Source organism: Podarcis melisellensis, assembly GCF_964234715.1.
Source record: "Podarcis melisellensis genome assembly, chromosome: 1".
NCBI classification, from domain to species: Eukaryota; Metazoa; Chordata; class Lepidosauria; order Squamata; family Lacertidae; genus Podarcis; species Podarcis melisellensis.
The window spans coordinates 44,860,369-44,872,947 of record NC_138528.1 but is presented as its reverse complement, the minus strand read 5'-3'; the positions used below and the strand labels follow the sequence as shown (position 1 = coordinate 44,872,947).

The following is a 12,579-nucleotide window of genomic DNA, read 5'->3' as shown; positions in this document are numbered from 1 at the left end:
TACCTTTTTTTCTACTACCTGCTAGGATGTTACCTCTTAAGACTTGGCGAGTTCACTTTAATTTATGGGTACTTTAGGTACATAGCATGAAGACAACTTTGTGTGTGTGTGTGTGGCATATCTGCTCATGCTTCAGATCCTGCAACATGTGCTCTCTGGGCTCCGGAAGGGGCAGAGCATGGAAATAGGAACATGCTAGTTATTGTGAGGCAGCAAACTCAGCGGAGCTCTATTGGACTCCCCAAGTACATGAGGTGAAAGCCTTTGTTGGCTCTTTAAACCAGTGGTGCCTCACAAAAGCAAGGGACTGGAACAAAAGGGTTTTCCCAGTTCTATTAAGTAGTGGGTGGACATAGAAGACAACACAGAGATTTCTCCAAGTAGTTCTTTCTAAGTAAGCTGGAACTGAACTGAACTGGAACTGAACTGAAAGCAAACAGCTCAGCCGGCCTGCTTTTATAGGCAGCCGGCTGTCAACATTGTAACAACAGCCCAGGGTTTCCTACCTAAATTAACTGACGTGGACCTGAGTGAAAACTATATACAATGGTACCTCTGGATACGAACGGGATCCATTCTGGAGCCCCATTCGCATGCTGAAGTAAACGTAAGACACGACTGTGCATCTGTGCGCGTGCTGGTCGCGTTTCGCCGCTTCCACGCATGCGTGTGATGTCATTTTGAGCATCTGCGCATGCGTGAGCAGCGAAACCCAGAAGTAACATGCTCCATTACTTCCGGGTTGCCGCGGAGTGCAACCTGAAAATACTTAACTTGAAGCTACTTCAACCCGAGGTATGACTGTACACAGTACCCCTGGTGACCAGGGTGAGAACTTCAATACATAACAAGTTCCTCTGGGAAAAGCAGCAGGGAAGACTTGTGTAATCCAAAATGGTCAGAAGCCACCTTGGCTGTTAAGACTGCTTTGAGTTCCTGCAGCCCCATCCATGACCGCTAGAGGACACACAAAGACAAAAAAGAAACAAGCCCTCTTTAATGGGGTGAGGGCAGGTGAAGTGGGATAGAGGTTCCTGCTCCTCCTCCTTGTATTATGCTCTGACTTTCCTCCCAAGAGAGGTAAACATGCACTTCCATCCCGTCCCTGTCTTTGCCTTTCTGGGGCTCTTGGCTTCCTCCCTTGCTTGGTCACCTGCTAAAGGCTGTCTTTGCTGTTTGGCCTTTCCCACAAGGGCTGGAGGATTAGGTGAAGGGGACAGGGCATGTAAAATGACCTTTCACCTTCCCTCATACTTTGGTTGACTGCCTACTTTCTGTTTTAGCTACAGCAGCTGTGGGTTTCTCCACTGAGGGAGAGTGTTGGCCTTATGGAGGGGCTGCTCTTTTGGGAAGCGTGAAGCAAGCAGGCAGCTACTGTGGGGCACTGTTCTGGCTGTGCTCCATTTCATTATAGATTTTAATATCTAAACTTCATTAAAATGGCCATTTTACTGGTCGGCAAAAGGAAAAAAAACCACCACAGCCATCTTTTTTTAGAAGCCCCGGTCCATACAAATGCCAGATGTATTTTCATCTCTGGTGTTTCTTAGCTGTCCAAGTTTAAGAGTTGTCTTTTCCCACAAAGCGATTATGTAATATATTACTCACGTATTTGAAACTTGAGCTGCCAAGGAAGCCTAGTGGCTGAAATGTGTCTGGCATTTGGATGATATTGCTTAAATTTTAAAAGAACACAGACACATTTTTCAACTGGACATGTTTATGCCTCAGGGGGATACTCTGATGAAAGTTATTTTATTGAACAAGATTGCTTAATAAAAAATCTCTTAAGGCCCCATTTGCACAATACACTTAAAAAGCAGTATTGTACCGTTTAAAACAATCATGACTTTTCACAAAGGACCCTGGAAACTGTAGTTTGTTATGACTACAGAGAGCTTTTAGGAGACCCATTATTCCCCTCACAGAGCTAGAGTTTCCAGAGTCATTTAACAATCAATCCCTCTTCCTGGGGAACTCTGGGAAATTGGAAAGTCTATAATGAAATGGAGCACAGCCAGAACAGTGCCCCACAGTAGCTACCTGCTTGCCTCATGCTTGGGAGGGGAACAGGGGTCTTCTAACAACCTTCAGCACCGTGAACAAACTACAGTTCCCAGGTCTCTTTGGGGAAAGCCACAACTGTTTAAAGTTATATGATATGGCTTTAAATGTATAGTGCAAATGGGGCCCAAGTGGTGTACATAAAATGACATAAATTATTAATTAAAATAGCAACAACAACACTTTAAAACAGTAAACTTTTGTTTGTTTGTTTGCTTGCTTGTTTGCTTGCTTGCTTTTTATATAAGATAAGAGTTACAGGCATAAAATCAACAGATTTAAAAAACAAATGTACTGTACAATATAAAATTAAATGTCTGGGTAGGCTTGCCTAAGCAAACAAACAAAAGTTTTAAGCAAGTGCCAACCTGTACAACAAAGCTGCCTTCCTCATATCTACAGGTGGAAGTTCTAGGGAATAGGTGCTGCCACACTCAAAGATTGGGGTTTTTTTTTTTTGCAAGTGGATATGGTTAATAGTCTTAACCACAAGACTATTGCTTTACCCACTATGTATGTATTTTCTCAACCTGGAGTCAGACAGTAGTTCTTTCTTCCAGAAATTTGAAGGTGGGTTGAAAGAGAAATTGATGCTTGCCGTGCGTATATTTATCCCACTGTTCTTGTGATAACAGGTTTTGCAGATTTGTTGTGTTTCAAAAACCTGCAAAACGTGTTTGGACCAGAGGCAAATGTAGGTCAAAAGAAAACAGACATTCACCATGGGAACTGAAGAGGTGCGCAAAACATTTCTAAAAACTGTATCCAGTCTGATTCTTCCAGTCCTTGGTCTTGGTATGAAATGTAGGCCTTTCCTTTATCTTTTCTCATGAAGGCATTCCTTGACTGGCCTTCTGAGTCATACTTGCATTTTGGTTCACACTCTGCTGTTTTACAGGCTGTTGGCTGTGATAACATTCTGGATTCTTCCAAGAAGGAAGACAAGTGCCTACAATGTGGCGGAGATGGCAGAGCCTGTTTCGAAGTGAAGGGCTTCTTTGATGTGCCCAACCTCCCCAAAGGTACAGAATAGTGGATCTTCCACACTAGCTAAGTAGTGAGATAGCAAAAAATGCTTGGGTTGGGTCTGGCAGGGAGAGATTCCATCGTGCTTCTTCATCAATTTATATCTTCAAGGCCCAAGGAGCTGAAGCACAAAAAGGCCTTGACTGTATCAGTGCAGAAGCTTGATGCATCATTAGCACCACTGCTTTCGGCTGTAACTTATCAATTACATGGCTGGGCTGCTTTATGGACAATATGAATCTGGACACAACCAATCCAAAAGCGACGGAGTAGTTACAAGTGGATTTATGTCTTCTTCCACTTGCCTGCTTATTCATTCTGAAAAACACCTTCTGCACATGAAAGGGCAACTTTAGCCTGCCTTCCTTGTCTATAAGCATCTGCCTTAGTAAGTAGAATTTACTGTGCCTGACTTGCTGCACTTTCTTTAGGCTACAATCAAATCTTCATCATTCCCATGGGGGCCACGAGCATCCGGATTAAGGAAGCGACACCTACCAGGAACTTCTTGGGTATGTACAACAGTTTTTCTATTGCTCTGTGTTAAAAGAGAGAGAGAGCGGGGGGGGGGGGGCTTAAAGCACATAATTCCCAGTTCATTCACTTAATTGTGCACTTAACTTAATTCTATATTAAATTAACTTAATTCTGCATATTCAGAAATTTCACATGGTACAGTTGTCCTGGGACTATACCACTCAGAATGCAAGTGGAAGATTGCTCAGTTCATGGATGAGATTGGGATATAAGTAACAAGGTTGGCCTTGCAGAGAAAGTCTGGCAGTGGGCCTCTGTCTGCCACAAAAGCAAGATACTTGGACAAGAGAGCAACTGATGTCAGCTGTCTAAGAATACTGGCTTCCCATGGCAGTTTGATTTCACAGCATTTGCTCAGTGTTGCACACAGCTCTCAGTAAACTTTGTAATATATCAGTAAACCCTGAAACTATTGACATCCTTTTTTAATGGGATGCACAGTCATAACAACCATGTAACAACAGAGGTGTATTCTGGATGTGGTATTAGTCTTCTATAATGAGCCTGAAATGAGCCTAGTTTGGTTTCCAAACTAAACAGCCTTTACATTTCCTCCCTTGTGCCCTCTGGGTTTTTCCCCTTCTCCCTCAGCCATCAAGAACGCGCAAGGGGCATACTATCTGAATGGCCACTGGACGATTGAGTTCAGCCGTGCCTTGCATATTGCTAGCACAGTTGTGCATTATGACAGGGGTTCTGAGGGGGATCTGGCACCCGAACTTCTTCACGCCAGGGGGCCAACTACTGAGCCCTTGGTCATTGAGGTAAGCCCAGTTTCTTGTTTTGTATATTCCCCTCCTCTTCCAGCTTCCACAGAGGTGGTGCTCAGCATTATTCCCAGAGGGAACTGCGGGACCTTAAATAAAAATACAATGCCATGTAGATTGAAGGGAGAATAGCCATTTCTTGGCCGAAAAACCAACAGTGAGGGTGGATAAGAGAACTTGTATCTATGTTACCTACGCAACTGTGCATTAAGATCCATTTAGATTATTGCCTGTTGCTGAAAAGAGGTGCGGGGTACACCCTATTCCCCAGCAAGAAAACAGTTCCTTCTTTTAATTGAAGGAAGACTCTTCTTTGTGAAAAAGGAAAGGCATAAAGTAGACCCTGGGTGGGGAGGACAGTCTCAAACTCGACATGAGCAGTGGATAGAAAAGGAGTGTGCTTTGGCAAGGATCTGGGTGTTAGGTGTAGTTCAGATGAAGCGAGGAAAGTTCCTGAGCTGTAGCATTCCAGTCAGCAGATGGGTGATCATGTGGATTAATGTCTCTCAGCGAACACAAGCCCAGTTCCAGGAATGGTTTTACCACCTCATCTGCCTTTTTGAGGTGAACTGGGTGAACGCCAGACAACACAGCTACAAGAGTGAGGAAAGCAGTTATATGCATTACACCTTATTTGCCTCTTCTGTTTTCAGCTTATCAACCAGGAGCCAAACCAAGGGGTACATTATGAATACTACCTGCCAACACAAAGGCAGAGCTTGGGCTACAGCTGGGCCTATGGTTCCTGGGGCGAATGCAGTGCTGAGTGTGGTGGAGGTAAGGACCTATCATAGGATGCTAACTCCACACGGGAGTTTAATGTGGATTTGAAGCTGCATGTGCCTTGAATTTTTCATTGTCATTCACATGCCATTTTCAGCATCCAACTGGCAGCCTGCAGCAAACTCGGATTTTTCCAATTTAGGGAAAATCCAAAAAGGGAAAGAGATCTATTATAAAAGCATTCGCCATCTGGCTGTGGATACACTGCAGAGCATTATGTGGGCAGCTACTGGTTTCTGTGATGCCATTTGAGGCCACACCCCCTATTTCCATCTTGCTTCTGTCAGGCATAAAATTGAAAGCAGTCATGTGTGGATGAAGGCACACAAGATGACAACACAAAAACAGCAGCCCACATATGTGTGAATGCTCTCATGTGGACACAGCCTTCTACTTATATTTTGCTTCTTGGGTTCGATGAAGATGATGGAATGCTATATTGTTCTTAGATGTATAGTGTTTCTAATCTCTCTGTAGTTTTAACAGAGAGATGAGTGACGGTAACCAACATCCTTTGCTGTTTTTCTTTTATAGGTTATCAGACACGCTTGGTCTTTTGCACTATTGACAATGAAGTATATCCAGATTATATGTGCAGAGATAAACCACAGCCAGAAAATAACCAAACTTGTGGCCTTCAGCCATGTCCCCAGACAAAACGGTGAGACTTGATTTGGCTTCCCTGCCTGGTTTGAACCATTAGATTTATGAACCTAGCAATTCTGAAATCCCCAGGCAGTGTCTCTCTTCTGCCCTTAATGCTGTCATTGGAAATGTAGATAAGGAGAAATTGTGGCTCCTAATGTGCATGAAGATGATAAAGAGATTGTTATTCAAGACAATTCTTTGTGCTGACAAGCTGTTATGGGGTGGTTTTAGTATCTTTGAAAATGCTAAAAAGGACAGGGCAAAAACCTTAGTCTGAAGGATCATAGAACATTTTCAAGCCAAGTTGGAGGCTGGGGTTATGCTGGAGAGCAGCCATTGTGGTGAATACAAGTGGTAAGTGACAAGTCCCTATGTGGGGAACTAATTTTAATTTCATGCAGAGGTTAGTTGGATGTGATTATTTGCAGAGATATGGAATGGTTTTTCTGTGTCCCGGTACTGAATTTTTTATATAGGAATGGGATTTATGCTCAGGATAGTGTACAGATTTTAAGGTTCCCCTTCAAATTGCCCTATGAAACTTCCCTTGCAGAGAGAGATGGCCTGTGGAGCCTTTCCACTTTCAGAACTTCTCAGGATCCAAAGCTAACTTCCAGTGTGCCATTTTATGGGTCATTGTAACTAGACTGGCACAAGCAAATCTGCATCATTGCATACCCAGTTCAAACATTGGAGATGTGTGAATGTATCACTGATGTATTTCTTCATGTTGTCTCTAAATGCAGGGGCAGGAGGGACATCTTGAGTTCATAGTGTAGAAGTAGGTGGATTTAACTTCACACACACACAGACACACACACACACACACGGTTATCTCTATTTCTTCCCATTCTTGCAGCTTCAGTTAGCTGTGGAGATTGAGGGGGGGGGGGACCCAGACACTTGCGATAAGATACCTGAAAACCTTACATGGCTAATACTTTGGGGAGATGCTTCAGGGAACTGGTACAGGAAGAAAGGGTCAGCTGCCACTCCCCCATATGGCCTTGATCCAAATTGGACCCCAACTCCATAGCAGCCTTTTTATTTAAAAACAACAACACACACATCAGGGCTGCATGAATAAATTTTCAACATCGTATCTAGTTTGGCCCTAAAAGACAATTTGCAGTCACACTGTAGCAGGCACCCCCAGATGTCTATATATTCACTTTTGGCTTTAAAATCTTTGTTCTATATATATAAAGGATATCTTACCTCTATCTGCCGGGAGCATGGAGCCGCAACACAGCATGGAGCTTACAAACAAAGAGGTAACAAGGAGAAAGCGATTGCAGAGGCCCTGCTCAGTTCCTCTTTCCCTTTTCCCCACCTGCAACAGTGGTCTTCAAACTTATATAAATTGTGCAGAACAAATTCGTGCATATTGCCAAGGAACTCTGGGTTGTGTTCTGAGCTGCACATTCAGTTCATGTGGATGATGTGGTATCCTGGCCATTCCTGTGGAGCTTCACCATTGCCCACTGTAAACTGAGTGCATGCCCCTAGACTGCATTCATTGGCTGCATATCGCAGGACCAATTTGCTAATAATGGACAAGCTGTCTTTAAGGTCAGCCATACACCAAAGAACCCAGGGCAAGTTTCTGAGGAGTGCCAGGGTTCATAGGCATAGCCAGGGGGGGAGGGGGGCAGCTGCCTCCTAAATCAATACAAATCTGAGGTTCTGCCCCCCTAACAAAAGCCTCCCCCCCTAACAAAAATCCTGGCTACGCTCATGCCAGGGTTCTTAAGGATATTGTTTGAAAGCCACTGTTCTAGATTGCTTAGAGGAGCTTTCCTCCTTGGTGACGGTCTCAGTGGCTGCTTATAGCTTTGGCTTTTCTCTGTAAATCATGATAGGGTGTGGTAGATGCTGGGGAAATGGAGCTTTGCCTACCTAGGAGTGGCTGACCTGTGGTCATCCATCCTTTCCCATTGGATATGCTGGCTGGGGCTGACGGGAGCTGGACAGGGACGGCCTAACTTCTCATGTCTATGCACTGGTATCCTTTAGATTGTGATTACTCAGGCTGCCTTTGAAGATGTTTGAGAAACTGCAGCTGGTGCAGAATTCTGCAGCCAGATTGTTGGCTGAAGCAGGAAGATCCATACATATAACACCAATTCTGGCATGATTGCACTAGCTACTGATTGGTTTCTGGGCTGAATTCAGACCTATAATGCCTCATGTGGCTCAGGACCCCAGTACCTTGAGGACCACCTCTCTTGACATGAACTAACCTGGACCCTGTGATCGCCATCTGAGGCCTTTCTCTATGTGCCCTCTTCACAGGAGGCCCAGAGAGTGGCAACACAATAAGGGGGCTTTTCGGCTTTATTTCGACACCAAATAGCCTTTTGTAGACACCAAATAGCCTTTTTACCTGGGCTTTGGGCCCTTAATTTGAAAGGTTTCAGATATTTGTGGCCTCTTAGGGCAGGATCTGTAAGAACCGACTTATCTGTATACATGTGTTTGTGTAGATGTGTTTGGCTGTGTTTGTTGTAATTGGTTTTAGTGTTTATATTGTTTTTGTAAGTTGTGGGTAAAGTGACATAATAATAATAATAATATAATGAAGAAGTTGCATTAAAATTATCCTATGCTGTTCTCAGGATGGGGAAGAAATTTTATTAGTTGCACTGATCATTGGCCATTACATCATAAAAGCACTTGCCACTGGGTGGCACCAGGCAAAATTCCTCCTGGCATCTAGGACCAAGAAAAATGTTCAGACAGTGTTTCTAGTTTGCAGTCTTTTTTTGTATTGTCTGGCCATGATAACAGAGCTGACCAGATTGATCCTCTGCCAACTGAGTTTATTTTTATCAATAGACTTCCTTTGGGAAGCTGACCTCCAGTCTCAAGGAAACTCTTGCATAGCATCATTTTGGGTCTCCTTCCCTGCCGTGATGGGTTGAGTTTATTTTACTGCAGCTTGGAGGACTGAATTGTCCATTACTGCTCAGTATAGACAAATGGCTATTGATTGCAAGTACAATATTTTCCTTCTGAATATAGATCTTGCTACTGTCAACTTTGTGACGGAAGTTCTTTGGAAGGTTGGGAGGGTTTAATGTCAAAGGATGCAGATAGAAAAAGCATGTTATTTCAGGAATGTCAGGTCTAGGTAGAGGAAACTTTGTTAGTCTTGGTGTCAAACTAGACAGGTCACTGGAAAATATGTAAGCAGTCTCCAGAGGGTTCGCCTCACCCAAAAAATGCCATATGCTGAATCAGATCAAAGAAGCAGTAGAATGCTTAACACTCCCCCCCCCCGACCATTTCTCTAATAACAAAAAATAAAGATAGGTCACAGAAGAAAGGTTATCATAATTCAGAATTTAGAGATTATCCTTTGTTGGAGTATATATGACTTTTTGCTTTTTCTCAACAGTAAGTGCACCTTTGCTTTATCAAAGCCAGTTCAGTTTCTTTCTGTGAGAAAGACTTCCACAGTACCTAATCGCTTCCACCACTGAGGCATCCTCGAGCCATTCAGTCTGAAACTATCCTCTTAATCCATTCCATTCCTCCTAGTACCATAATCTTTTAATCTGCGGCCATACCATTTTAAATGCTTTTAGATACTTTTCGCTGTCACCCAAGTTATTGTTTTTTGAATTCAATTACTTGAAAGTGGTAAGCCTCCCTGCAGTCCCATGGATTTTCTTGCTGCCAGAGTTGGCTTCTTGGTTTCTTGAGAGATGCTGCTTCTGTATTTACAGATGGAAGATTGGGGAATGGGGAGCTTGTTCTGCCACCTGTGGAGGAGGCACCCAGACTCGTTCCGTTTATTGCGTCTCCCACCACGGACCGGGTTCTCAAAATGCTGTGGATGATGCCGAGTGCGCATCCTTGACAGAGAGGCCGCGTAGCACACAGCCTTGCAACATGCGTCAGTGTGCAGCATGGACCACAGGGCCTTGGTCTGAGGTGAGTTTGTCCTACAGGTTCAGTGAACATATATAGACGGTATAGCCCAGTTACCTCAGTGGCTTGAGGAGGAAAAGAAAGCACAAGCTCACCTACTCCTCCCATTTCGCACTCTTGAGTCTCCCCTCGTGTATCATCACTTTGCCTGTGACTCTTTGCTCATGAGGTGGATTCCGCCTCTCTCTCTCCGCCTTGAGAGAAATCAACAATTCAGGCTTACACAGACTGAAAAGACCTTCCCTCTCACCAAAGAACATGGGAATAGTAATTTTGTGAAAGAAGCTAGAGCTATGTAACATAATTATGAGGATGTTCACCAGGATTTGGGGAGCAAGCCATGGCAGTTAAATTGGTATAAAACAAAAATAAATGCTTAATTCTTTGAATTCTTTCCCAAAATGTATTTCTTTGGCAAAGCTTTATTTTAGTCACTCTTGTTTCGCCATCTCTGATAATCGGTTGTCATTTATTGAAGTGTGTATTTTATGAATTGCTTTCCATGAAACATCCCCATGAGCCATCACCAGGCTGGCCTCATGAGGCAGCTAGTTGTTGTTATTTCCAGCCATTGCTAAATTCATGAATTTATGTTTTTACTCAAATTCTGACCCTTCACTGAATGCAGTGTTTATTGGGGAGGAGGTCTGCCCATGTACTGCAAAATTTGCAGACATGTCAAAACCAAAGTATAATTATGTTTCAATCAGTATGTTCGTCTGGAAGCAGGAAATTAAGTGGTCCAAACAACAATTTCCTTGATCCCTATTCCTAATTTTTGCATTATTCCTACCTTTTATATCTTGAATAAATTAAAAGCTCTTTTAGTAGGCATACCTTCAATTTATGTATTCTATACAGCACTGTAGCACAATTGGATGGTATGAAAATGGCTAGTAGGAAAGAGTTTTTAAAAATTGGTGCTAACTCTCACATGTGTTTATGCATGTATGTATACATGCACTTATGTACACAGACACAACAAATATGGTACATAAATGTATATGGCAGGTATAATGTAAATGAATATTACCAAAAATTCCACCTCTGAGTTATTCTTCCCACCCAGAGGAAGCTTTACCATAGAACGTCTCACACACTGAATTACTCTTTCTGGGACAAGAGGATTTCTGAAAACTTTTAACTTGAAATGATGCCTTCAAAATGTGGAGTGAGCAGACCAAATAAATGCAATAGATGTTGCTGTTGTTTAGTCGTGTCCAACTCTTTGTGACCCCATGGACCAGACCATGCCAGGCACTCCTGTCTTCCACTGCCTCCCGCAGTTTGATCAAACTCATGCTGGTAGCTTCAAGAACACTGTCCAACCACTGTCCAACCAACAGTGACTGTCATTTATTTAATTTTTACAGTGCACAGCTAGTTGTGGGGAAGGTATTCAGACCCGGGCTGTAAACTGCATGTCGGAGCTGGGCACTCGGACTCTCGAAGTTGCCTGCTTGACACAGCCAAAACCTTCACACACCCAGTCCTGCACTGGTGAGAATTGTATCCAAGAGATCGGCTGGCATATTGGAGACTGGGGACTGGTAAGCATTGCAACAATTTCTGCCTACTTTGCTATAGGTAAAAAAGGTACCTATACTTCGCTATACCCCAGTTTATCTGTCCATTGCTGCCCATCTCCTCTCTGCTGCCTCTTTCAGGACATTTCCACACTAGGGCATTAATTCATATGTAGATCTTCACACATGAATGTTTTGCATGTTATGCACTTGAAATCCGTCTCAATGTTTTCATTCTACAGTAGTGAGTGGTTCTTGATGGAATATGTTCATGCTGTGTGTTATCCCCTCCCGACAGTGAGTACTTCTCCGCTTACCACAGACCACTGTGGACATACACACAGATATCTGTTTACCTGTGCTTGCCCACTTATATTTTTATATAAGATTGGCACAAAGTACAATAAATAATTATTTTAAAAACAAAAATGTCGCTCCAAGCCAAGCAATGATTTTGAGTTGGTTGCATGAAAGGCTGCAACTTCCTTTCCTGCCCCTTTCCTTTCCTACCTTTTGTATCAGCAAGGGTAAATTTTATGCTTATTTTTAATGCAGCTGCTTTGTAGAAGATCAGCTCTGCACAAAAGAACCCCTTTAAAAATAAAAATATCACTTAGCTGCCTTCAGAAACAACCAGTGGGAAAAAGGCGGGCTGATTTTTTTGCCTTTGTGCAAAGAAAATGGAAGTAGGGGGTGTGGCAGTGAAATGACATCACACATGCTTTGAAAAGAACACCTGCTTGCACAATGAGCTTCAATTGGGTAACATGGAGTTTTATATTGGATTTTCTTCCATTACCAGATTATCTGTGGATTACGAAAATCCAAATTTAGCAGGGGGGAAGTGTGGGCTGCCATTTGGGTGAGAAGAATGTTGTGTGGACAGTGGAAAGAAAAAAAGAGACATAAGCAGCTTCAAATCCACACATTAAATTCCAATGTGGACAACCCCTTTACAAGACCTGTTTGCATTAACATAGCCTTTGTTGAACCTCTGGAATAATGGAAACTAAAGTGAGAATGAGATCACCTCAAGCATGGTCAATAGGTAGAGTTGTTGTATTAAGAGACAACCCAGACATTATAATTTATAGCCCAGCTCAACCATACATGCCTGTGGAAAGTGCTGGTGAATGAAGCATGCTCAGATTATCACTTTCTCTGGGAATTTATTTTATAAAATTTATACACCACTTAACTGTAAAGTATAGAGATGATACAATTGGAGCCAACATAATTTGTAAGTTTGTCTGGGACTAATTTATCCCATGACATGGAAAAAAAATTTCCAT

General features: G+C 42.9%; 1 protein-coding gene across 3 annotated transcripts in view; it reads left to right on the top strand.

The window, feature by feature from the left end:
* The window catches only part of PAPLN (papilin, proteoglycan like sulfated glycoprotein), a 56,432-nt gene that overhangs the window by 21,732 nt on the left and 22,121 nt on the right, over positions 1–12,579 (top strand). For 2 of the 3 annotated variants that reach the window (XM_081889603.1, XM_081889604.1), the window contains exons 7-14: positions 2,963–3,086; positions 3,522–3,602; positions 4,219–4,391; positions 5,048–5,171; positions 5,712–5,838; positions 7,034–7,099; positions 9,557–9,764; positions 11,135–11,311. In XM_081889603.1, coding sequence (XP_081745729.1) covers positions 2,963–3,086; positions 3,522–3,602; positions 4,219–4,391; positions 5,048–5,171; positions 5,712–5,838; positions 7,034–7,099; positions 9,557–9,764; positions 11,135–11,311 — 1,080 coding nt within the window. The remainder of the gene's footprint in view (positions 1–2,962; positions 3,087–3,521; positions 3,603–4,218; positions 4,392–5,047; positions 5,172–5,711; positions 5,839–7,033; positions 7,100–9,556; positions 9,765–11,134; positions 11,312–12,579) is intronic. The other variant, XM_081889605.1, reaches the window with a different exon arrangement.